The following is a 27073-nucleotide window of genomic DNA, read 5'->3' on the forward strand; positions in this document are numbered from 1 at the left end:
GCCTCAAACTCTCCATGTAGCCAGGGCTATTCTTGAACTTGCCCTCCTCCTGCCTAACCACCTGAATGCCAGAATTACAAGCAATCGGCACCTCACGCAGCCTACTTCAAACACATGAGTCCATGAGGGCCAAGCCTGTTCAAACCACCACAAGAACTTTCTATGTAAGGTTTCAGTGGCCTTTGTCTGAGGTCTACTAGATTTCTTCATGACAGTTACTATCAGGTGATCATGTGGGGAAACCCTGCCTCACAAGCTACCAGCTTTATTTACTGTTTTGTCTTTGTAGGGCTGACACAAGTGACTCCATTTTTGTCCAGCTGGCTTTCTTTCACATCGCTATGCTGGGCTTCAGTAACTCTCTTCCTAACGAGCCCACCCCTGACACCACTCAAGGAGACTCCCCCGCCCAACTTCAGCTTTGATTGTTTACTCTCTAATTCTGGGACCGAGGTACAGCTGAGAGCTATGGGGTATAGAAAAGCACCCCGCTTTCCACAAGAAATGTCTTCTTTGCTGGAGGACTAGGTATGCATTTAAAGTTGCATTATTGTCCTATTGGGGTAACCTTGGGCAAATATTTTGTTGGGGTGGGGGTGGGGGAACCAGATAGTAGCCCTTGTGCAAACCTGCTGTGTTCATGAATATCCTTCATCATTTCCATTCATTTTCAAACTGCATTGCATGTTTATTTATTTCGTGTGCATACCTACCCTATCTGTGCATATGAGTGGGTGTGCACATGCAGCAGCAGGCTTGTGCAAGTTGGGGGATCCTTTACGGGAGTCAATTCTTTTCCCCATGTTGGTCCTGGGAATCAAATTCAGGTCATCAGACTGAACGGCAGGCACACTTACCCACCATCTCACCGGGCCCATTAACAGACTGAAGAACAGTGTAGGGGCTAGAGAGATGGCTCAGTAATTAGGAACACTTCCAGATCTTGCAGAGGACCCAGGTTCAGTTCTCAACATACACACTTACATACACACACATGCACACGCACATGCACACGCACACACACATATACTCACACACACATATATGCATGCACGGTGGCTCATAACCATCTATTAACCCCAGTTCCAGAAGATCAATATCCTCTGTCTGGTCTCCCCGAGCACATGGTATACACACAGTCAAACACTCATATACATACATAAACTAAAGATAAATTAGTCTTAAAAATAAAAATGTAAAGGTTAGTACGCTTTCTGGAACTGGGTTTACAAAGATGAGCAAGAGAAGGCAATCTCCAGTACTCTCCTCATAGGAAAAGAGGCACACAGAAAGACTAAGCACCGGCCTTTATTAGTTCAGCAAAGAAAGAAAAAAGTGGATGACCCAAGTGATGCACTTCCCTCTCTGAACAAGATATGCCCAGGGTCCCCAGGACAGATGTCCTGTCCTATGTCTGTTCTGAAGCCCCCAGCTCCATCCCTCTACGGAAGGACCGGAGTTCTACCCACACTTGCAAACTGGCAGGAAGGCCTTTCAGGAGCCCTGGGCTTCAAGCTGTTAGTTTTCACGATGTAGGCAGGTTAGTAAAATGGAGCAGAATACATATGCATCATTTCCCCCAAGGCAACTTCTGGCCCGTTCACTAAGGGCCACATGTTCTTGAGGCCAGAAGACTTTGTTTTTAAGATCAAATAGAAGATAAGCTTCTCTCTGTCCCAGCAGTCTCTGGATCACTGCCTATCAGCATGCTTGCTGGAGAAGAAAAGAATGAGAAAACAAGGTTAGAATAATGGTGACAGTGCTGGTGCTGGTGGTGGTGCTGGTGGTGATGATGGTGGTGGTGATGATGGTGATGGTGGTGATGGTGGTAGTGGAAGAAAGAAGCCACTAGCTGTTATCAAAAAAAAAAAAAAAATCCCTCTGTGTGCACCAGTTTTTAAAAATTTGTTTTGTTTATATATGTATATGTGTATCTGTATGTGTACACATGTCTACAGATGCAGGTGTGCCAGGAGGCCAGAAGAGGACATCAGATTTTTCTGGAGCTAGAGTTATATGGGAGACTGTAAGCCTCTTGACATGAGTACTGGAAACCAAACTCGAGCACTCTGGAAGAGCAACAAGCACTCTTGACCTGAGAGACATCTCCAACTTCTTAGATCCTTAGGACAGCAAAGGGAGAGGCTGACACTCTCCACATCTTACAGGAGAAACAGAAAGCAGTCAGGCTGGCTTTTCCATTCAGTCAGTCACTGGTAGACTCAGGAGCTGCAAGCTGTTGACTCCAAATTCCAGGCTGAGCCACCTCGGTCCCTACTGCTTCCCTGTCTCTATGGACATGGGAGCTGTCTGAAATGACACCTTTGTGGAATCCCATGATTCTGTGTAAGAAGCCACTCGATGCCAGGTGGTGGTGGCGGCGCACACCTTTAATCCCAGCACTTGGCAGGCAGAGGCAGGCGGATCTCTCTGAGTTCTAAGCCAGCCTGGTCTACAGAGTGAGTTCCAGGACAGCCAGGGCTACACAGAGAAACGCTGTCTCAAAAAAAAAAAAAAACAAAAACAAACAAAAAAAAAACAAAAAAAAAAAAACAAGAACAGGAAGAGGAGGGGGAGAGAGAAGGGGGAAGGATGAAGAGGAGGAGGAGGAGATGAAGAAGAAGGAGGAGGAGAAGGAGAAGGAGAAAAAGAAGTCATCATTATTCACTGAGGACCAGGCCCAAAGACAACATCATCTCAATGTTTAGAGGCAGAAAGAGAAACTGAGAAGTAGCCTGCTACAGAGTTAAGGCACAGGGCAGTCAACCCACTCTATTTAGAGTCTGAGCCCCTAAGCACCCCACAATCCTGTTTCCTTCATTTAATTTGTGTGTGTGTGTTCGTGTGTGCGTGCGTGTGTGTGCGTGCACACAGGCGCTTCTGCGCGTGCAGTGTGTGCATCTCACAGTACAGATGTAGATGACAAAGCACAAGAGCACATCTTGTGGGACTCCTCTCCTACCCTGTGGGTGCCAGGGTTCGAACTCAAATCATGAAACTTAACGGCAAGTGTCTTTGCCAGCTGAGCCATCTCATCTTCCCCCACAGTTCTGTTTTCTAGAAGAAACCAAGTAGATAGAGTTTTCTGTGATGGAAGACAAGGTCCTTGATGCAGGAGGAAATGGCAGCCTGGGAGTCAGGGGCATATCCATCCTGGCAGAAATAAACATCCTACAGAGACATCTGTGGAGCTGAAGACACAGCTCAGTGCACTGCCCAGCAGGCATGAAGCCCTGTATTTGGTCCCCAGCAGTGCATAAAACCGACTATGGTAGCACATCCCCCATAATCCCAGTACTTGGGAGCTGTGGGAAGAAGGATCAGAAGTTCAAGGTCATCCTAGTCTACATACAAGTTCTTCAAGACTGGGGAGGACTGTCCCTCCCTTCAGCTATCAACCCTTAGAAACTGGAATTTCTCTAGGAGTGTCCATGCTGGGAGAAGAAAGGACTGAAGCCCAGTGCCTGGGACAGGAAGAATTGGTCTGCTAGAAAGAGATTTCACAAGGTTTTGTCACTTTGTCACCTTGTGGCAGAGTCGGGAGCTTAGACACAGATGATTGACAGACTACATTTGACCAAGACCACTTATCGATGCATCCCTCTGTTTAACCTAAATCTTAAGTCAGGACCCTAAAAGTGGACACAGGAGTCACAGGACCTCTGTTCCTTTTCCCAGTGTGCTCCCGTGGAATAAGCCTCCTTTTTCTGGCTTTCTCTATTAACTGTGTCTTTGATTGGCCTATGGAAAACAAGCAGCTCATGCAAGCTGCCAAGGCCCAAACTCTGAACAGAACAACTCTAGTTAAAACCAGGCACATCAGAGGAAGCTGACTCGGAATAGGGCTCTAGGGTCAGAAAGGGTAGAAGAGGGGAGTTAGCCCAACCCTCATCCTCCAGAGTAGAACTCTTGCCCTCTGCAAGGCTGCCTCCCAGGGACATCTTGGACAGGACCAAGCAACGGTTTGCATTCATTCCATGCCAGCCCTTTCTGTGCCTGGGTGCTCCATAATACCCAGTCAGCTCCTCCATAAGATGGGGTCAAAGTTCACGCCATCAATGATACCAGGGTAATAAGACAATGGGTGGCAGAACTTATGGGAGAATGCCCTATAAACTTCGTGATATTCCGAAGGGAGCATCCCTGTACCATTACAGTAGCACAAACTATGCAGCACTGAAGATAAAAAAAGCTTGCTCATAACCACACATAATAAACCGTCCAGTTATGTTCTGTCCTTCTTGGTCTGTAAAGACCTCAGAGAGGACTAGGCATGGTGGTACGTGCCTTTAAACACTCAGGAGACAAAGGCTGGTGGAGCTCTTTGAATTCAAAACCAGCCTTTTCCACCACACAACATGCTCCAGGCTACAAAAAAGCATGGGGGGGGGGTGGAAAGGGAGGGAGAAAGGAAAAAAACCTGCAGAGAAGCAGAGATGGGGCTGGGAGAGGGAGAGAGATGGCTCAACTGATAAGAACACTGGCTGCCCTTCTAGAGAACTCAGTTTCAATCCCAGCACCCACATGGTGGCCCACAACTGCTGTAACTCCAGTCTTAGGGGATCTGATGCCCTCTTCTGGCCTCTGTAGGAACTGCATGCATGTGGTGCACAGACAGATCTTTCCTAGCTGGTAAATAGAATGTTATGCCCTCCTAATTTGAGATCTCTTGGTGACTAGTAGGCTCCCTGGTTTCCTCCTTGCCTGGCTCCCTTGATACCCCCCTAAACAACACACAACTGACACACTGGCCTCTGAGCACACTGTCCCCAAAAAAATCTCCCTACCATGAACTTACGTCCAATAGTCACCCTCTCCAACAGAAGGCCTAGGACATACCGAGCTGGCCCCAGGTCCTTTACACGGGATGGACAATGTTCCTGTCGCAGTGGGGCTTGCAGTGAGGATTCAGCCAGTGCTCCAGAAACTGTTCCTCAGCGCGGTGCTCCAGGGCCAGGAGGTGGTGCGCATACTCCTGAAGAGACAAACACACAGCGATGGGAGACTCCTGGAACCCATCACATAGACCAGGCTAGCCTTAAGCTCACAGAGATCTGTCTGCCTATGCCTCCCGAGTGGCTGGGATCAAAGTTGTGTGACACAGACCCAGCTTGCCCACTTCTTACCCTGAGTCTTTCGCACAGTCCTGTAGGAAGCCAGCCAGCAAGGAAGCCAGATGGGGCAGCCTGCAGGGGTCAACCTCACTCGGAAAGGACCCTGGATGCTATAACCACGAGGTGTGAATCACTCCAAAGTGTGTGTGAAACAGAACCACAAAAATATTTTTAAGTAACTCTTAAGAAAACAGTAGCTGTTAACCAGAAAAGTAGCATTTCACCATGGAAGAGAGTGGATATGTTTAGTAAGATAGTATTTGTGATGAGATTAAATACTTTTAATACATGTCTCTATCAAAAGTACTTTAAGCCTTCATAGAGCACTGAAAAGCCTTTAGCAGAGAGCCCAATTTGAACTTGAGGTGTTGATGTTTTGAGAATGTCATCTAGGAACTCTACAGCCAGCACTAAACACAATTATTAAAAAAAAAAAAAAAAAAAAAAAAAAAGGTGGGTTGGCAATGGTGGCACATGCCTTTAATCCCCACACGAGGCAGAGGCAGAGGCAGAGGCAGAGGCAGAGGCAGAGGCAGAGGCAGAGGCAGAGGCAGAGGCAGAGGCAGAGGCAGAGGCAGAGGCAGAGGCAGAGGCAGAGGCAGAGGCAGAGGCAGAGGCAGAGGCAGAGGCAGAGGCAGAGGCAGAGGCAGAGGCAGAGGCAGAGGCAGAGGCAGAGGCAGGTGGATCTCTGTGAGTTCAAGGTCAGCCTGGTCTACAAAGTAAGTTCCAGGACAGCCAGGACTGTTACACAGAGAAACCCTGTCTCAAAAAAAAGAAAGAAAGAAAAAGAGAGAGAGAAAGGGAGAGGGAGAGGGAGAGAGGGAGAGGGAGAGGGAGAGGGAGAGGGAGAGGGAGAGGGAGAGAGAGAGGGAGAGGGAGAGGGAGAGGGAGAGGGAGAGGGAGAGGGAGAGGGAGAGGGAGAGGGAGAGGGAGAGGGAGAGGGAGAGGGAGAGGGAGAGAGAGAGAAGGGGGATGAATCTAAGAAATAGCTCAGTTGGCAAAATACATGCCATACAAGATTAGGACTCGAGTTCAGGTCCCAGCCACTGAATTAAAGAAAAATGGGCATGATGGTGCATACCCATAATTCCAGCACTGGTGGGTCAGGGACAGAAGGATCCTGGGGCTTGCTGGGCAGCCAGTCTCTCAGAAGAAGTGAGCTCTGGGTTTAGTGAGAGCCCCTGTCTTAAAAACATAAGGTAGAGAACAGTTTAGGACCTATGGCTTCCACTTACATGTACACAGACCTGTACATGCATACTTGCACAGGAAAACATTCGCACACATATACCATGCATGTGCACACACCTGTACATGTACACATGCACTGGAAAACATTCACACATATACACCATACAGATACACCATACATGTGTACACACCTGCAAACACATCTGCCCAGGAAAACATTCATGTGCGTACATCATATAAATGAACATACACTCATATCAAAGTCAGACGTGGTGGCTATGTGCTGTATGCAATCCCAGCACATGTGGCAAGCTGAGACAGGAGAATCGCCATACATTCAAGGCCAGCCAAGCAATGTGATGAATTCCAGGCCAGCCTAGGCTTAATGTGAGACCCTGCCTCAAGAAAAGAAAGAAAGAAAGAAAGAAAGAAAGAAAGAAAGAAAGAAAGAAAGGGAGAGAGAAACAAAGAAAGAAATGAAGTATTCTATGGAAAAAGATGTTTAACACTCGACAAGGGCCTAAAGCACACATACAGGTAAAGCATTACCACCCACTTTGTAACATCTACTGCTTTGGAACTGGAAAAACTTACATTAAGTGAGGTTGCAACCCAGGCCCAGAAAGACAGACAGCATGTGTTCTCTTGCATATGCAGACCCATATTCTAGCCTCTGGAAACACTGCACACATGGTGCACATACATATATGCAAGCAAAACACTCCTACACATAAAATAAAAACAATTCCATAAAATAATTTTAAGTAGAGAAAGGGCTACAGAGAAAGACAGTGTCTCAAAAACAAACAAATTCCAAGTTCAGATGGTTCTCTGCCTTGGCTTCTGAATAGCCAGGACTATGGCACATGCTATCCGGCCCTGGGTAAGTTTTATTTGTGGGTTTGTTTTTTTAGGACAAGAGCCACAGTACACTTGAGTGTGTGGTTTAGCGCCTAGTACACAGTAGGCCCTCGGTACAGCTGGCTGAAGAGATATATAAAGGAAGATATGAAGAGACTGCTTTTTGTCTTAGTAAATCCTCCTTGGAAGGTCCCTCGCTGTCTGTGTCAATTGTCTTTGCTATAATAGCCAAATGTACATAAAAGCAAAAGCCAGTGTCTATTTCACAGCAGCTGAAGTCATCACTGAAGAAAAGCCACCAAAATAGACACACACTGAGAACAAGAAAGAAGCCAGCACCGGTTTCCATGACACTTCAGTATTTATTTTAAATGTTGGGGAAATGAATATGCCACAAAGGCCTGAAAGCAGTCATTAGTCAAAGATGAAAAGCCTAACTGCAAATCAGCTAAAAACCACAAATTCAACAATTGCATTGGCCGAGTCAGAAATGACCCAGTCCTAATGACCCTCTCAAATGTTCCTGGACTAAGAAAGGAGAGGGAGATGGAAAACAGGTTTTCATTTCTTTAGAGTCCCTTCTCCGGGGAGGGAAGAAATTAAACAAAAACAAAAACTCGTATTTGTGTTCCATGTCAAACGCTCATTGTAAATGATTTAAAGTGAATCTTTTTCCCAGTAATTGGAATGGAAACTACACTTAGACCCTCCCTGGAGTGGCTTGATAATGAAATGAGATACCCAGCAGAGCCTGACCTGACCCAAGAATGACATAGCAAACAGCCTATCAAGCCATGGACACTTTCCAAGATGTCTCCATCCTTTCTTGTGACATTCGGGAGAATTGATTTTGCTCATTAGTCAAAGGTAATCACACAGGCTCAGCCTGGAGGATGGCTCAGAAGTTAACTGTCCTGGATTCCCCCAAAGGCTCCACATCCCAGGAAAGCCAATACATGCTGACATCTCAGTTATTCTGAACCATCTTTGAGATCATGGGAACAAAGGGGTAATGGAGTTCCTGGGACAGTTGTCATGGTGCTAAACACGAAAGCATATTTACAAAGGCGACCTACCATAAAGCCGGAGTAAATTCTCTACACCCAGTAAGAACACACCTGAAAGGAAGACAAGCCAAAACAGCCCAGCTTCCTAGAAAGGCAAATCCCCAGGGTACAGGAGCACTTATAAACAGAGATGATCACAAAGGACATCGCTGAAGCCTGAATGTTATCGTTCTTAAAGAATTTGCCTGGTTCTCCCAGACAATTGGCAAACAAATTCTTCCCCAAGATTTGGAAAGATAAGAGAAGCTTAATTTGTTTCATTGAGGCAACTGGAGAGATTTCCTTAAGATACACTCTAGGTTCCAGAGTGAAGTTATAGCCCGCTGAGTGCACACCCCCCACCCATCCTCCCCAGGAAGCACGAACACAGTTAGCATTTACTAAATGGTTCTGGAGACTCAGAAGTGAAACAAACTATCCATCTCCTAAAGCAATTTAGAACAGTCTTAACAGGACAATAAATGTCAAAATTGGGGGCTGGGGTGGCTCAGTGGTTAAGAACAGATACTGTCCTTGCAAAGGACCCAAGTTCAGTTCCCAGAAATGACAGATATTCACATGTATACACATGCACACACATGTATACATACACACAGAGACAAGCACACAAATGCATAATTAAAAATTAAAAAAGAATCTTTTTAAATAAACAAAAATTTAAGTATTAAATATAAAGTTCACCAAAGCACCAGCTTCAACACTCAGTGAGATGGTAGGGTTGACAGTTAACCTATTATCTCTCTGGACCTTTTTCTAGAAATCCACTTTCCCACGGGTGTGTTTAGTGAAGTATACAGCTTTGTAGATGAGTAAGACAGTCTCTCTAGCCACAGGAGATAACTTCTCAGCGCCCCCTAGTGGATATCTGAAAACGCAACTGGTGCTGAATTTCCATGTTTTAGACCATGTCTTTCCTATACACACAGACCTATAATGAAGTTTAATTTACAAATTGGGCCAAGCAGAAAGTCAATGGCAATAATTAATTATAAAATAGAATAATTTAAATGTTATGCTACAGAACTGGAGAGGTAACTTTGTCAGTAAAGCCTTTACCTCCACTTGGGGAAGGGCCTGCCTCAGGAGAGGCTGGGTAGGTCTGTCTAGGGAAAAAGTTACTGAACTTATCCATGATAATAAAAAAGAAAGCTGGCAGAGCAGATAGTTCCATTAGTAAAGTCCTTGCCTTGCAAACATGAGATCCTGAGTTCAATCCCCAGAACCTACATTTAAAAACCCAGGTATAATGGTGTGTACATTTAACCCCAGTGCAGGGGACACTAAGTCAGGCAGAATTCTGGGCTCACTGGCCAGCCTGTCTAACCTACCTGAGGAGCTCCAGGCCCATAAGAGACGCTGTCTCAAAATACAAGGTAGATAGCGCCTGGAAAATGATATTCAAGGTTAACTCTGGCCTACACACACACACACACACACACACACACACTCACGTGCATGCACACACACACACAAATGTAAAAGCATAAATGTAAACACACACATAGACACACACAAAAATAAAACAATATACTATAATAAAAGCTTTGTAAATGCAGTCTATCACACACAGGTATGCATACAGACAGACAGACACGCAGACACACAGACACATACACACTCAGCTCTCAACATAGCTTATTGGATTGTTCTTTCCCTTGTTCTTATGGGAACACGAGATAATGTAATTAATGCCTGTGGAGTAGGATGTAGTAAGGGGAAGGGCAGAGGCTGTACATGAGACCTGCTGAAAGAGAAACACAATACTGTAATGGACCCAACAATGGAGACAGAGACTGAGTCGCTGTTCTATTTCTATGGAGAGACACCATGACCAAGGTAACTCTTATGAAAGAAAGCGTTTAACTGGGGGCTGGCTTACAGGTTCGGGTTAGTCCATAATAATCATGGTGGGAAACAGGCAGGCACAGCACTGGAGCAATAGCTGAGAGCTTTACATCCTGATCCCTAGGTGTCAGTCAGAAAGAGAAAGAAAGAGACTGAGAGGGAGAGAGACTGAGCCTGGCGTGGGCCTTTGAAATCTGAAAGCCCAGGGAGAGGGGGAGGGGAGTCCCAGAGGGGAAATCAGGAAAGGGGATAACATTATAACATTTGAAATGTAAATAAATAAAATATTCAATAAAAAGAAGCTTTCTAAAGAAAAAAATCTGAAAGCCCACCTTCAGTGACACACCTTTAAAAGGGCACACTTACACCAAGGCCACAATTCCTAATCCTTCCAAACAGTTCATCTGGGGACCAAGCATGCCATTGTATGAGCCTATGTGGGCATTCTCATTCAGACCACCACAGAGCCTAAGTGGCTGGCAGGTGACATGTAGGAGTGTGGATACACTAGGCATGGCCACTTTGGGCAAGATGAAGCAAGACATCGCAAGACCTCATCACCCCACCAGAACAGCACAGAATTTTAACTTACACATCGGTCCCTGCTAAAATTGCCCATTTAATATTTGTAGACTAAGGATGACCAGGAGTCATGGAAAAAGCAGAAGTGCAAATAAGGAAGGGTGAGCACACAGGAAGGGTAGATAGGAAAGAAAAACACTGTGACAGTCAGAAGGAAGAGGAGGGTGCCAGGCAGAGCTGAGGGGAAAGGGCCTTCCAGGGAGATGAGGTCACTTGTGGGGAAAAAAATGCCCTAATCTCGTTTGAAAAGCTCTGAGACATTCTAGGTGACCGAGCATCAGTTACCTGGGAAGTGTGGCAGGGAACCCAGAGATGGCTTAGGGCCAGCATGTCCCCAGACCAGAGCACACTGCCTCTTTTCTATAAGCAGAAGGGAGGCAGAAGGCTGTCTTAGTTAGGGTCACTACTACTGTGATGAAACACCACAACCTAAGCAAACTGAGGAGGAGAGGTTTACTGGCTCCCAGTTCCACGGAACAGTTCATTATCAAAAGCAAAGAGGGCAGGAACTCAAACACGGCAGGAACCTGGAGGCAGGAGCTGATGCAGAGGCCATAGAAGGATCCTGCTTACTCACTTGCTCCTCATGGCTTGCTCAGTCTGCTTTCTTTTAGAACCCAAGAACACCAGCCTGAGGTGGCCTCACCCACAATGGCCTAGGCCCTTCACCATCAATCACTAATTAAGAAAATGACCTGAAGGCTTGCCTACAGCCTGATCTTTCAGAGGGGTCTTCCCAGTTGAGGTGCCCTCCTTTCTGATGACTCTGGCTTGTCAGGCTTTAAGAACTTATTTACTTGCTGAGTTGTGGGGTTTTTTTTGAGGGTGTGTGTGTGTGTGTGTGTGTGTGTGTGTGTGTGTGTGTGTTTAAGGAATCACCCATAGAGATCACTATTCGGGAGCACTCACTTCAGTCTCACAATGACCCTCATAGGCAGTGATTATCTCCTCGTTTTCTAGCTGCAAAAACTGAGACTCGGGGAGTTTTAAGCAATTTGGCCAACGACAAGATGAGATGCAGAAAAGCTGTTGCCCACCGTGATTTAATAGTATTAAATTTAAATAGTATGTCCCACCCAAAAAAATTCATATTCACTTATACAAGGGTATCCCTTTGTTTCTGAAAGTGGATCTTTACCAGCGTTACCAATTAAAGATGACATCATACTGGATTCAGGTGGGTCCTATCCAGTGGCCGTTGTCCATTGAAGAGGAAAATGTGAGAAACTAGGACGCCACCTCAGTGGCAAGGCACTTGCTTAGCACACATAGGTTCAATCCTTGCCTGGTGGCTTGTTTTCATTAACAACTTAATGTACAATCACCTGGGAAGGGAATCTCAGCGAGGCATTGTGGGTAGGCTTCTCTCTGAGGGACTGTCCTGATTAGTTGAGATAAGAGCACCGGCCCACTGGGGTGGGGTGGGGGTGTCTTTCTCTGGGTTTGAGTCTTGGGCTGCGGTAAGTGGAGATGAGCTGAGAGCATGCAATGCTCTCACTCGTTCTCTCTTGTCAGTGGCTATGACTGTTTCAGGTTCCCGCTACCTTAACTCCCCCACAGGAACGGCATGCAACCCGGAACTGTGAGCTTAAATAAACCCTTTCTCCCCTAAGTTGCATCTGTCAGAGTATTTTATTACAGACCAGAAACAAAACTAGAACGTTCCAACAACTGAAAAAAAAAAAAAAAAAAAAAAAAGGAAATGTAGACACAATAAAGGCCACGTGCTGCCGTCACAGGTTAAGAAACAGTAAGGACCACCAGACACCACTAGGAGGCAGGCGAGGGACGGGTAATAGCCACTTTTTCAGAGCTTCCAGAAGGAACTATGCCGATGCTTGATTTCAAACCCCAGCCTCCTGAGCTGTAAGATAATAAAGTGCTATTTTACCACAGTCCATTACAGCAGCCCTAAGAAATAGACACAATCAAGCCACAGAGAGGACGGAGGTGAAGACAAACTTTTGCTCCAAATCTTATCACCCAGAAACACCATCACTTTTGCCCACACACACACACACACACACACACACACACACACACACACAAATAAACAGAAATGAATATAGATAGGCCAAGGTTTTCTTCAAAACTTCGTCTCCATTTTGAAAGTTGCTCGTGCAAAACTTTATATAAGGTTTTTGTCAAGAGTACGGAGAGTGGCTACCATGATGCATCACATCAGAGGGGACAGGTGCTTGCTGTACAACTTTGGTGACCAGATTCTTATCCTTGGACGCCACTGAAAAGTGAAAGAGGAGAACCAGTTCCACAAAGTTGTCCTCTGACTGCCACATGCACACTGTGGTATGTGCACCCACACTTATCACGCACATGCACAAAACTAATAATTTTTTTGAAAGTATAGGATGCTGGATGTACTGGCTGTTTTTGTGTGTCCACTTGACACAAGCTGGAGTTATCACAGAGAAAGGAGCCTCTGTCCAAGAAATGACTTCATGAGATCCAGCTGTAAGGCGTTTTCTCAATGAGTGACCAAAGGAGGAGGTGCCCCCCTTATAAGTGGTGCCATCCCTGGGCTGGTGGTCCTGGGTTTTATAAGAAGGCAGGCTGAGCAAGCCAGTAAGCAGCACCCCTCCATGGCCTCTGCATCAGCTCCTGCCTCCATGTTTCTGCCCTTTCTGAATTCCAGACGTGACTTCCTTTGGTGATGAGCAGCAATGTGGAAGTGTAAGCTGAATAAACCCTTTCCACCCCAACTTGCTTCTTGGTCATGATATTTTGTGTAGGAATAGAAACCCTGACTGTGGTGGCGCCCACCTTTAATTCCAGCACTCAGAAGGCAGAAGGTGTATTTCTGGGTTTGAAATCAGTCTGACCTACTTAGCAAGTTCCAAGCCAGCCAGAGCTACATAGTGAAACCCTGTCAGAGAGAGAGAGAGAGAGAGAGAGAGAGAGAGAGAGAGAGAGAGAGAGAGAGAAAACACCTTGGTACAATTTGGCAGTACCTAGTGTAATTGAAAGCACATGAAAATCTGAGAAATTTCATTTTTTTTTTTTGACTGAACCTGAAAAACACACAAGTGTACTACAGGTTTTATTTTATTATCCTATGTGTATGATTATTTGCCTGCATGTATGTCCATGCCCCGTGTGCACGCCTGGTGCCCTCAGAGGCCAGAAGAGGGCATGGCAATGGATCCCCTAAGATTGGAGTTACAGACTGCAAACAAGTGCTCTTAACCTCTGAGCCGTTTCTCCAGCGCCACGTTTCATCACATAGGGACAATGCCTAAATGCTCACTGTTCAGAACAAGAGCAAGTAAACTGTAATACAGTTCTAGCATGTGCCATCTGATAATAACGAGCTGGAATACGTTGTGATAAGTGGAAATAACCACATTTGCAGGAAAAGCCTAAGCAGAACCTAGTTCCCACCCCTGCAAGCAGGTGGGCTGGGCCAGGACTGTCCTTCCCCTGACCTGGTGGAGACACACTATGGTGACCGGCAAGGCTGGAGCAGAGGCAGGACAATAATGATGAAGGTTCCACAGGTCCTCACGGAAGTAAAGGCTGGAACAAGAGGACTCAATGGGGAGGCAGGAATGCCATCTGCAGGGTTATCGCTTGTCCTACTTGTAGCTATCACCAGGACAGTGGAGGATGAGGAGCCAGGCTCTAGAATTGGGGTGGTGTCATACACCCCAAGGTTGAAGGCAGGAGCAGTGGCCTTCAACATTGTGAGTGAAAAGCAAGAATTCCTTTTGGAGCCATTATATCAGAGATGCCTATTAGATATTCAAGCACAATTAGGGAAGTGGACAGTTGGATAAACCAGTCCAGAGCTCCTGAGAGAGGTCAGGCAGGGGACAGAAGCCTGCTGCCATCTCACTGGTGTAGAAGAGTCAAGCCACAGGACTAGAGAAACGGGGAAGGCAGAGCCTAGGATGCTCTGACATTTAAACAATATCAAATACTAAGAATATGGCAGAGGAAACCCAGCTACAGAGCTATAAACAGAAAGAGAAATAGGCAGGAGGTGGGCATTTGGAATGAAGGTCCTAAGACACTAAGCAACCAGACTGCCAGAGCCAAACAGAGAAGCCAGGTGTGTTGGGAAAGACAAAATAAAAGACTAAACAGGGCTATAAGCCCTCTCCTATGGAAATAGAGATGAAGCCAGGCCTTCTCCAGCACAGGACTTCCTAACTCTAAGGTGTCCAGGGATTGCTGGGTGGGTCATGTACAGACATGGAGCACATTTAGGGGTGTATGAGGAGCAGCCTGGGTTCTGCCTGTCTGGTGAACTCAGATGAAGCCTGAGCAGCTCTCTAGGGACCACGTTGAGAGACAGTGATTGAGCTCCAGCCATAAAGATCAAGGCAAGCACCCTCACAGCTGAGGGGTTCTTGGGGGCAGTGGGCAGAATCATTTTCCGTGTTGGTTACTCTCACATCACTGTGACCTCAGTACCTAACAGAAACCACCTAGGAAAGATTTTGGCTGGATTTAGGCTAGACAGACAGCCCAGTGGTTAGGAGTTTTTACCACTCTCTCAGAAAACCAGAGTCAGTTCCAGGTACCCATGTCAAGTGGCTCTCAACTACCAGTTACTGCAGCTCCAGGGGAATTCTATTACCTCTGGCCTCTTCAGGCACCAGCATTCACGTGCACATAACCTTGCACAGGTACAGGCTGTGATGGTTTGTATATGCTTGGCCCAGGGAGTAGCCCCATTAGGAGGTGTGGCTTTTTTGAAGTAGATGTGTCACTGTGGGCGTGTGGGCTTAAGATCTCATCCTAGCTGCCTGGAAGTGAGTCTTCCACCAGCAGCCTTCAGATGAAGATGTAAAACTCTCAGCTCCTCCCGTACCATGCCTGCCTAGTTGCTGCCATGCTCCCATCTTTATGATGATGAACTGAACCTCTGAACCTGTAAGCCAGCCCCAATTAAATGTTGTCCTTTGTAAGACTTGCCTTGGTCATGGTGTCTGTTCACAGCAGTAAAACCCTCACTAATACACAGACAAAGACAAACCACTGAAAATATAGATAAAATCTTTTTTTAAAAGACATAGGGGCCGAGTAGTGGTGGTGCACGCCTTTAATCCCAGTGCTTGGGAGGCAGAGGCAGGTGGATTTCTGAGTTCGAGGCCAGCTTGGTCTACAGAGTGAGTTCCAGGACAGCCAGGGCTACACAGAGAAACCCTGTCTCGAAAAAACGAAAACAAAACAACAACAGCAACAAAAGACATAGGGAAGACTTGTTTTGGCTCATGGTTTTAGAGTTTATAAAGTCCATCTCAGCAAGGAAGACATCGCTGGTATCAGTTCAAAGCAGCTGGAGTGTGTGACAATTCATGTCATGATGAACAGAGGAACAGAGAAAGTAGGGCAGGAACCAGGGGCCAGGTATAACTTTCAGAGGTGTACTCCTTTTTGTTTCTGGGGTGTTTGCCTTATTTTTTTCCACCACCAGCCAGGCCTCAGTGCCAACTGAGGAACAAATATTTAAAACAAGAGCCTGTGAGGACATTTTGACTTCAAGCTGCTTCCTGTCCTGCTCTCTCTTCTCATAGAGCCGTTGTCATACAGGTGTCTCCAAACGGGGTTGGGTTATTTGGTTGGTCTAGGCCTCTGTGAGCTCCACGGGGCTTCATTAGGCCCACAAGTCCTCTGACACAATAGAGTCAACTCTATCGGTGACAACGCAGTCAAATCTACCTGTCTCCGTGTGGCATGTCCCTAAATGAACTGCCAGCCCTTGTGGAGCTCCCATCCCATTTCCAAATCTCCAAAGATCCGGAGACAAGTTAATGATAAACGACTATCCTAGCCAGTTTCTCTCTGACAGCAGCTTCTAGATTCTAGGGGTGACTTTTCTCTCTTGACAGCCACGATCACCCCCACGGTGTGCCACCTGCCAGTCATCATTCCTTCCAGAAAATCACCAACACAGATGGTTTTGTGTGGTTTGGTTTTGTGTGGTTGGGGGCTGCGGAGGAAACAGCACGCTGCAAAACTAGCTGCAAACCCAAAGCCAAGTGTATTCAAATCCATGCACCCGCTGTTTCCTAGGCCAGGGAATTCCATCCCTATGCCTTCCTCAGGCACCATCCGCCTGCCTCTTTCTCTGGCCTCTCTCTGTCTTTCCCACACAGTGGTCCTCATCCTTTTGCATCCTGGCTGCCTCCATACATTTAAAGTTCCCCCACCATACCCAGGGCCTTCTCTCTCCTTAATATCTCTTCCTTTTCCCTCCAGGCCCCAACTTTCTCTATCAAGGGTCCTGTTCCCCTCTTTCCCCCAGGCAGATGCCAGCCTGTGCATCGCTAGCACGTTGCCAGGTGCAGGAAACACACAGGAGCTGCTTCAGTCAAGACCCCTGTGTGCATGGGTAGTTTGAACCTGTCTCCGACAAGCCTGCAATTCTGCACAAGCCACCCTGTGCCATGTTTAAGCCAAGGGTCACAATGACAAATGCCTCACCATAGGTCTTCATGAGGAGAGACTACAAATCTCCACAAGTGTCTTCATTTGGAGCTAACACACCTCCCTAAAGCACTTCTTCCAGGGCCTCTCCATTCTAAACCAGTTTTCTTCTATCCAGTCACATCGCAAGAAAGAACATAAGACAACCCCACTAGTTTAGTTAGGTAAGTTGGCAGTAAGCACACAGGTCTCCAGGCTTGATTTCCAGGGGCATATGCATATGCCTTCCCCTAGAAGCTGTCAACTGTACTCATTTTCCCAAATCCACCTGTTTGTCTCCTGGGACAAGGAGACATAATATGTGTCCAACAATGTCCTTGGCTATTTCCCATGTACAGCATCTGAAGGCTAGCATCTAAGAAGCTCTGTATTCTGAATCTCTAATTCATAGACCTACTCATTTCAGCACCCTGCCGAAACCCCTGGGTGGTTCCACAGTGTGTGCAACACTAAAACCCAACCATGTTGCAATGACGTCCAGGGGACATCCAATTTGACCCTGAGAGAGCCTTCCACGGACATCATTCCAAGTAGCCCAAGGGAGTCCAGTCAAGGCCCAAATAGGAACATGGAGAAAGGATATCAGGTATTCTGACACAAAATATTCTGCAATGCCTTTTTCAAAACAGATAGGTTTAAGCCAGACATGGTGGTACACGTCTTTAATCCCAGAACTCAGGAAACAGAGGCAGGTGGATCTCTGTGAGTTCAAGGTCAGCCTGGTCTAAAGAGTGAGTTCCAGGATAGCCAAGGCTATGTTGAGAGACCCTGCCTCAAAAAAAGAAGATCGAGAAAGAGAGAAAGGGGAAGACGGAAGGAAGCCATGACTCTTCGGGAGCCAAGGTCCGGTGGATGATACCCACTCACTGTGCAGCTCTGACCACCAGCCTCTGACCCTGCCTGGCTATGGGACCTCACTGATATCCCATGACACCCTGACAAGCACAGGGTCACCATGCTTTGCACTGAAATCCAGCTGCATGTGTTCTCAGGGGTTGAGCCAAGCCATGGCCTCAAGCCAGGAAGAGGCACAGTGTCAGAAAGGAGTGTACTCAGAAGCTTCTAAGAGGCGAGAGGACCACACAATGCAGAGTTCAGAGCCAAGTGCTGCACAGTTGCAGGAGGCAGAAAGCTGAGCTTCAGTGGTCCAAACACCTGCACATAGAGGCCCACAGAGTCCTCAGTAAGGGCCAACACCATTTTCCCACAGAGTTCAAGGCAAGCCAGGTGCAGGTGCTGTCAGAGAAAACCTCAGAGATCGGGATGATAGCTTAGTGATAGAATGCTTGCCTTACTCATGCAAGGTCCTCCATTCAATCCCCAGTACAGGAAAGAGAGTTGAGGGTAACGGTGTACAGTAATGTAAGAAAACTTCCCCTATACACACTTAGAGAGTTAAGAGAGTCAAGCTATCTGTAGGGCTCAGCAGGTAAAGGTGCTTGCTGCCAAGCCTGACAACCTGAGTTCAAGCCTGGGCCACACATGATAGAAAGAGAGACTCAGCTCCTACAAGTGCTCCTCTGCCTCCATATGCACACACGCACCACCAAATAAATAAATATAAAATAAAGAAAGAATGACAGAAGAAACAAAGTGAATTGAAAAATTCCAATCTAGTTCAACCTGAGCCAACAGCATTTACCATCATATATATATATATATATATATATATATATATATATATATATATGTATATTTAATTTTCAATGTTGGGCATCAAATCTAGGACCTGGTTACATTCCAGGCAAGCATTCTACCACTGAGAAACATTTCCAACACGATAAAAGTCTGTTAGGGGCTAGAGGGATGGCTCAGCAGTTAAGAGCACTGACTGCTCTTCTAGAGGTCCTGAGTTCAATTCCCAGCAACCTCGTGGTGGCTCACAACCATCTGTAATGGAATCTGATGCCCTCTTCTGGTGTGTCTGAAGACAGCAACAGTATACTCATATACATAAAATAAATAAATCTTTTTAAAATTATATAAAGAAAGAGTCTTTTAAATATCAAATTATGCACATCAAGTTTCCAGTGAGAGAAGGTAAACATGGTTCCAGGTTCCTGTGGGCCTCAACCTAAGAATCTGACTTAAAGTAGTCACCCCCAGCTGAGGGGTCCAACAAAGAGACCAACCTGAACCACAGAGATACAGTCAGACAGAAATTTCCAGATTCCCCCAGATTAACTGGTGTATTGTGATGAACTTTCACCTGGATGAGGCAGAAATACCATGAATAACCAAACTGCTTCCGGCTGGCCACAGCAGGAGCCAAGGTAGGCCCCAAAACAAAAACTGGCCCAGCCTGCCAAGGTCTCACACCCTGTACTAAACACCCAAAAGAAAGGCAGGAAAGGGGGCTGTGTAATTACTTACCTTTTTGTCGTGATAAAATATACAACTTGAAGGAGGGTCATTTTTCCTTCACTGTTTGAGGGTACCAGTCTGTCATGGTAGAGGGGGTGTGGCAGTGGGACCGTGAGGCTACTGGCCATATTGCTGCCATACTCAGGAAGGAAAAAGAAATGACCCAGCCCCAGCGGATACATCTATAACACAATTCCTGCACCTGAGGCCTGGGGATCAGAAGAGACACTTGGAAGACTTTTAGAGACAGAGGAACTGAGAGTTTGCTGTGAAACTGTGTCCCCCAGAAATGTCAGAGAGGCTACATCCATGAAGTCTAGTCAACATGGCCGCGCAAACAAAACTGGAACAAGGAAGACACCAATGGGCATGCTAACATGGAAGAGGGAGAGCTCAGGAGACTTCAACCCTAGACAAAGAACTGTAGGCAACGGGGGGAATTCTGAGAGAGGGAGAAATGGTCTTCTTTCAGGACAAACCCTCCTTAACTGGTTTTCCAATGCCAAGTTGTCAACCCTGAGACTACATAAATACACGTAACGGTATACAGACTGAGCAGGTTGTATTTCTCTCTCTCTCTCTCTCTCTCTCTCTCTCTCTCTCTCTCTCTCTCTCTCTCTCTGTGTGTGTGTGTGTGTGTGTGTGTGTGTGTGTGTGTGTGTGTAATAGCAATTAAAGAAAAGAAAAGCTGGGCATGGTGGCCCATGCCTTTAATCCCAGCACTCCAGAAACAGAAGTAGGTGGATCTCTGGAAGTTTGAGTCCAGCCTTGTCTACAAAGTGAATTTCAGGACAGCCAGGGCTATTATATAGAAACCCTGTCTTGGGGGGGGGGGGAGAAAGAAAGAAAAAGAGGCCAGAAAGTTGAGAGAGGGAGAGAGGGAGAGAGAGTGAGATAGAAGAGAGAAGAGAAAAGGGAGAAGAGAGAAGAGAGAAGAGAGAAGAGAGAAGAGAGAAGAGAGAAGAGAGAAGAGAGAAGAGAGAAGAGGGGAGTAATGTAGCAAGCCAGCTGTGGTGCAGCTGCTAAGGTAGCCCTCTGCAGAGGGCAGCCCCGTGCCCTCTGCTCTCTCTCTCCTGGTTTGAATCCTGCTTTCCCTGTGTGACTTTGCCTGAGTTTCATGGAAAAAAAAGGGGGGGGAGTAATGTAATTACACTATAATTTCAAAATTTTTTTAAAGTATATCATTAAAAAATAAATAAAAGCTGATGCCCAGCTTGCTTTCTCTTTTTTTACGGCTGTCTAGAAGCAGCCCATACAATGGTGCTGCTTACATTTAGGATGGATCTTTCCCCACCTCAGTTAGCTCAGTCTTAAAGCTCTCACAGGCAAACCCAGAGGCTTGTCTTGGAGGTGATTCTAGATCCTCTTAGGCTGACAATATTAACTATCACAGATGCCCTGGTTCAGAAAGACGATGCAAGTGAACAGAATAACTCTGCAGGGCAGAGCTGAGGACAAAGGCTATAACCAGAGGCAGCTGCTATGAAGATTTCTGCCCAGGGAGGCCATCGCTCGCTGAGGATGCTAGTCTAGTCTGTCCAGGGTCCAAGAGGCAGACAGTGGGTTGGCATCAGCCAAAGAGAACAAATGGCCCCTGAGCAAGCAGATGGGAGGAAGGAGATGTTGAGCAGCCCACTCAGGACGCTAGGACACACACTCCACACCCCTGTAGAGCCTGCTATTTCTGTGTTAAGTAGGTGAGTAGATCCAGCGTCTCCAGAAATGAAGATCACATTAGTCTGTAATAGAACAGTCCATCTCACAGTCCTGAGTGAATGCTCACTCAGAAGATAACAGGCTTTATAAAATTGGCAGAGCCAGGCACTCACCCGCATGGGCTCGTCCGGAAATCCAGGTTTGCTGGGCCTGTCCTGTCGCCTGGACCTCAGGAGCTGTTTCGCTTGCTTTTCTGTCAGAATCGGGGAGGCTTCTGAAAAAATCAGGAAGAGACATGAGAGATTCCCAGGCCAAGGAATCCACACTCCACCTTAGTATTCCAGAGAGGATTTGCAAGTCCAATCTCGGTTAAAATACAAAAGGAAATCTGTCCCAAAGGCTGTGGCATTTCTGAGAACTCAGAAATTTTGCATTGTTTTTACTATGGTTAACTCAGAGCAAAAACGTCAGGATTTAAATCTATGTACTCCCTGCAAAAGCCCGTTTCTTTAAAGTGGACATTTATGTAACATGTGGTTTTGTTTTATTTTGTTTTGCTTTGTTTTTTTGTTTGTTTGGTTTTTTTTTGGTTTTTTTTTGGTTTTTTTTTTGTTTTTTTTTTGTTTTTTTTTTTTTTTTTTTTTTTTTTTTTTTTTTTTTTTTTTTTTGCTTGCTTGCTTGCTTGCTTTTTGTTTGCTTTTGTCTGCTTTAAGACAAGGTTTTTTTGGCTGGCTGGCCTTGAACACAATGTCTACTTGGGAGGAGCTTGAGCTTCTGATTCTCCTGATTACTGTAATAAATTACAGTTGCTTACCACCATGCCCAGTTAATGTGGTCCTGAGACTAAGCTCAGGGCTTCTTCACATATGCTCGGCAAGGACTCTGCCAACTGACTGAGTCCACATCCTTGGCCCTGAATATGGTTTTAAAAAAATATTTATTCTCTCCTGTTCCATCGTCTGTTCTATCATCTGGTTCTAAGACTGTGCTAAACCTGGTCTTCACAGATACCACTGAGAAGGTATGCTCACAAAATTATTAGTGGGGAGAAGGTAATCACAGGCAAATATTAAAAGCTAATAGCATAATAAAAGTATATAAAGCTTCTGTGATCTCATATGAACTTTAAAAGAAGATGCAACTGAAGGCTTGTCAGCGTTTTTTTTAAATAGTACTCAAACACATTTCAAGACTTTTCAATTAAAGTGATTTACCTCCCTTTTAACGAGTAATAATTCTACAAGCTTGCTCTTACAAAAAGAGAGAGCAGCAAAATGTCAACATACACTATATATCATTATGTCAGTGTAAAAATAGGCTGGGCCCTTGGAGCGAGAACCTACCTGAAGAGAAAGCCAGCAGGGTAAGAGCGAAGACCAACACAAACAGCCTCTCCATGATGCCAGGCTCCTCTCGGCTGACTGCACTCTCCAGACTGGTCCTACCTACTTGAAAGCGGCCCTGTCAGATCCAATGCTGTGTAGACTTCCGCTAACACAATTTGCCTTGTGAGGCTAAGCACATCTGACTCTGAGTTTGCAATAATGACTGTTAAAATATTTCCCTCTGAATTCCTGCGAATTTTCATCCTGAGACAGGAAATGGTCCCTCTGCAACTCGACCTCCTGAGTGCCCTTTCGAGAACCTTCTTTTTGTGTAAACAGGTCTATCTGGCACATTCTGCAATCGTTTCTGAGTATCTCTCTAAAGCTTCAGTTTGTTTTTTTGTTTCACTGAGGTAGCACACATCTCTTTTTTTGACATTTAGCTCGTGTGTGTGTGTGTGTGTGTGTGTGTGTGTGTGTGTGTGTGTCCTGTTCAGCAAGACATTAAACAGAGGTCTGGGGAGATCACCTAAGGGGGAGGGGGGAGCAGGCAAAGACACAAAGAAACACGGCTTGTCTATAGGCTGATCAAACTAATTTTTACTTTTTTCACACAGGGGTTATGTACACAATAAGGCAGGATATGGGGAAGGGGATGACGCAGGAGCATAGGTGGTCGGGGGAGTACAGATATCTTCCACAACAGTGGGTCAGCTGGGTGAAGATTCAGGGGACAGGACACTATGACTCCGCCTATGATTCACTTGTCCTTATCTAAGTTGGTACTATCCACCAAGGCTACCCAAGGTCTATGACTACTCAGGCTTCCACCAAAGCTGCTTGTTTACAATCGCTTCTAGCCATCTGTTTCAATGTTTTTCCACAAAGACCCAAGACTTTGTACTAGCAGGCTGACTTAGGCCTATGGCTGATTTTAGGCCTTCAGGTATAAGCAAAGCTGCCCCTGACATGTGTGTATGTGTGCACTCTCTGGCCTCCATGGAAGGACGTAAGTCAGGGGCCAGTTTGTGGGGATCAGTCCTTTCCCTCCACTATGTAGCTCTTGGGGATTGAACTTAGGTTGTCAGGCAAGGCAGCAAGCACCTTTGTCCACTAAGCCATCTCATCAGTCTTAATTGTCTCTTATATTTGCATATTTTATGCAAATCCATCTAAGTTCACACACACACACACACACACACACACACACACACGCTGATGATTTCAGCAGTAGGTGAGGGATCAAGCAAGGAGCAAGATGAAGGGAAGAAAAAAGATTTTCCCCTTTGCTCTGGAGCCAGAAAGAACAGCCTCCGAATTCCCTCCCCCCTCTCTCTCCTCCCTCTCTCCCTTCTTTTTTCTCTTCTTGGAGAAGAAGTTAACAAAACCCATGCCTTCATAGGGTATGATGAAATATTGGTGAGAAGTCATGAGCTTCACACCGAAGGTGTGACCAGTCACTATTAGCCATCCCTTAAAATTGAGGCAATTAAGATCCAGAGATGGTAAAAATCTAGTCCAGGTTCATCCGTAAGTATCGAGGGAGAATCTAAATCTGTCTTCACATTTAAGGCTGTGTGTCCTCATGATGCTCTACACGGTAGCTTAGACACCAGCTGCTCATAAAGGCCCATGTGTCAAAGGCCCTTCAACAAGCCAGTACTGGGGAGAAGGGGGAGCAACCTTTAAAATGTGGAACCTAGCCCAGATATGGTGGTGCATGACTTTAATCCCAGAACTCAAAAGGCAGAGGCAGGTGGATCTCTATGAGTTTGAGGCCACTTGGTAAACATAGTAAGTTTTAGGATAGCTGAGGCTGTGTAGACAGACCCTGTCTCAAATAAAGGGGTGGGGGCCTATATAGCAAGTCCTAAGGTCACTGGGAGCAAGCCCTTGATGGGGAGGAATTCTGGGACCCGGCTCCATTCCTCTTTCTCTTTTGCACCTGGATCATGCCATGATATGTTACCTCTCCACAGGCCCAATCCAAAGAGGGACAATAAGTCACGTGCTAGAACCCCCTCCACTGTGAGACCGAAGAAACCTTTTCTCAGGGCCGGAGCAGTTAAGAGCACTTGCTGCTCTTGAGGAGCACCCAGATTCTGGTGCTCCCCAGTTCCTGGTGCCCACATTCATAACTCCAGTTCCAGAGGATGCAATGCCCTCTCCTGACCTTCCCAGGCACCAAGCTCACACATGGTACCCATGAATGCATTCAGGCAAAACAATCATATCTAAAATAAACCTAAAAATATTTTTTTTTAAGGAAAAGAAGCCATAAACTGAAAAAGAGACCAAGGCAGGCAGATACATGGGGGGTGGGGAAGGGAGTATGTAATTATATTATAATCTAAAAGAATTTAATAATTTTTAAAGAAACCTTTTGTCTTTATAAATTGATCTCAAGTAGTCTATCACAAAGACATAAACCTGACTAACACAACCATACCACACTTCCTCCTGCTCAGGGCCTCAGGAACTATCAGTAAGACTGTAAGCAGCTTTAATCAGATTTAAGGTTAGCTTCATAAAGATCAGAAAATCTTCTGGGTGTGGAGGCATACTGCAGGGATCCCAGCTCTTCCAGGTAGAAGCAGGAGGATCCAGGGGAGCTCAAGGTCCTCTCCACCTCGTAGGAAGTTCAGTGCAAACCTTATGATGTTGTCTCAACCAAAAAGGAGGGTCCAACTTGGTGCTGTGGTTCTCTGAAACTCATCAATAAACATCATATGAAGAAATCATTGAATACATAACAAATGAAGGCCAGAGGGGACACACCATCTTCTTGTATAATGCTCTCCATTCAGAATAATGGCTGCTGTTTTGAGGTCACTTTGCCAGCTCCAAAGAAAACAGAACCTGACCCGCAGTTGTTGGATGCCAAGCTAATGCCTGGTAACTGATATTAAACTGAAGTGTCCTCAAAATGAAAAGACAGAAGAAAAATAAACAGACTTTTAAGACTGGAATATCCTGTCACTGGGTTGGTATACAGAGATTTCAGGCAAACTGCAAAAAGGGGGATGAAATCATTTGTTGTCAGCAAAAATGCTTCATTCTCTCTCTCTCTCTCTCTCTCTCTCTCTCTATCTCTATCTCTATCTCTATCTCTCTTTCTCTCTCAGGGTCTCACTGTCCTACCTGTCCTGAAACTCACTCTGTAGACCAGGCTGTCCTCAAATTCACAAAAATCTGCCTGCCTCTGCCTCCCAAATTCTGGGGTTAAAGGCATGTGCCACCACTGCCCAGCTTTTGTTTTGTTTTGTTTTGTTTTGCTTTGCTTTGCTTTGTTTTATTGGTACGATGGATACCAAGCCTGACAAGCTAAATTCGATCTCCAGAATCTACAGGGTGAAAAGCCTGAACCAACCCTGTCCTCCACACAAGTGCCAGGGCATTCTTGTACCATATCCATTCGTATCTACAAAAACATACAAGTAAATAAATAAATGTAATAAAACATTCAGATATCTTGTCTTTTATCCACATATCTTTTTTTTTTTATTTCTTTTGCTCTTTGTGGTTGAGTAGAAAACTGGTTTTTGGTGCTATCAAATAAACTTCTTCCATCCATTAGAGAAAAAAATCTATACTTAGCTAGAAATTGCTAAAAATGTTCAGTATGCACTCACTCTGAAAGCACTTCTCTAACCTAGTAACTTCTGTCCAATAAAAAAACATGTGGCTGGCTAGTGGTGGTGCACACCTTTGATCCCAGCACTCAGAGGCAGAGACAGGTGGATCTCAGATCTCGGAGTTCCAGGAAAGCCAGTACTACGCAGAGAAACCCTGTCTTGAAAAACCAAAACCCAAACAACCAAACAAAACCATAATATGAACCAGCCACAGATATAGGCACACAGCTATAACCCCAGACTCGGCAGACTAGGCAAGGAGAATTGATTCTCCAAGTCAGCCTTAGATATATAGTAAGACCCTGACACAAACAAACAGTTACAAGAGAAAGAAACTCTTTCTGGCTGAGGATGTGGCTTCGGCATCAGATCCTTCTTAGCACAAGCAAAAAGCTGTAACTCATAACTAAATATGGCAGTGCTTATTAGCATGGGGAGGCAAAAGGGGTCAGAAGCTCAAGCTCAGCTACATTGATAGTTCGAGGCTAGCCTGGACTGTATGAGACCCTATTAAAAGAACGAAAGCAACCATCTTTGGGGGAGAAGATCATTCAAGATGGCGGCACATATAGCCCAGGCTGGACTTGAACTCTTGATCATCTTGTGTCTACCTCCCAAGTGCTGGGGTTATAGGTGTGTGCCACCATGCCCATTTTGATGCAATGCTAGTCAAGCATTCTACCAGCTGAGCCATATCCCCAGTCCTGGGAAACTTCTTAGGCAATGTAAAATAGCTTGGTGGGCTGGAGAGATAGCTCAGTGATTAACAGCATTGACTGTTCTTCCAGAGGTCCTGAATTCAATTCTCAGCAACCACATGGTAGCTCACAACCATCTGGAATCTGATGCCCTCTGCTGGTGCTGTCTGAATACAGCTACAGTGTACTCACATACGTAAAATAGCCTGGTATGGTGTTGAATGCCTTTAACTCCAGCACTCTTGTGGCAGATGCAAGCAGATCTCTGTAAATACAAGGCCA

The 27073-nt window shown here is 45.7% G+C and overlaps 1 protein-coding gene across 1 annotated transcript; it reads right to left on the reverse strand.

Annotated features, from left to right (window-relative positions):
• Window positions 1–1292: 1292 nt before the first annotated feature.
• Window positions 1293–22664, reverse strand: C6H17orf67 (chromosome 6 C17orf67 homolog). Its single transcript, XM_034506914.2, has 4 exons — window positions 22477–22664; window positions 21307–21407; window positions 4840–4975; window positions 1293–1713 (listed from the first exon to the last, which is right to left on the reverse strand). The coding sequence occupies exons 1-3, from the start codon at window positions 22529–22531 to the stop codon at window positions 4859–4861; spliced, it is 273 nt and encodes a 90-aa protein (XP_034362805.1). The 5' UTR covers window positions 22532–22664; the 3' UTR covers window positions 1293–1713; window positions 4840–4858.
• Between the last annotated feature and the right edge of the window lie 4409 nt (window positions 22665–27073).

Source organism: Arvicanthis niloticus, chromosome 6 (assembly GCF_011762505.2).
Source record: "Arvicanthis niloticus isolate mArvNil1 chromosome 6, mArvNil1.pat.X, whole genome shotgun sequence".
Lineage (NCBI taxonomy): Eukaryota > Metazoa > Chordata > Mammalia > Rodentia > Muridae > Arvicanthis > Arvicanthis niloticus.

What these genes read in the sequence shown, in the direction of transcription:
- C6H17orf67 (XM_034506914.2), bottom strand. Translation starts at nt 22,531, where the DNA reads ATGGAGAGGCTGTTTGTGTTGGTCTTCGCTCTTACCCTGCTGGCTTTC. An exon ending in CCTGCTGGCTTTCTCTTCAG is followed by an intron (nt 21,408 to 22,476) that starts GTAGGTTCTCGC and finishes TGATTTTTTCAG; the next exon opens with AAGCCTCCCCGATTCTGACA. An exon ending in TTCCGGACGAGCCCATGCGG is followed by an intron (nt 4,976 to 21,306) that starts GTGAGTGCCTGG and finishes TTGTCTCTTCAG; the next exon opens with GAGTATGCGCACCACCTCCT.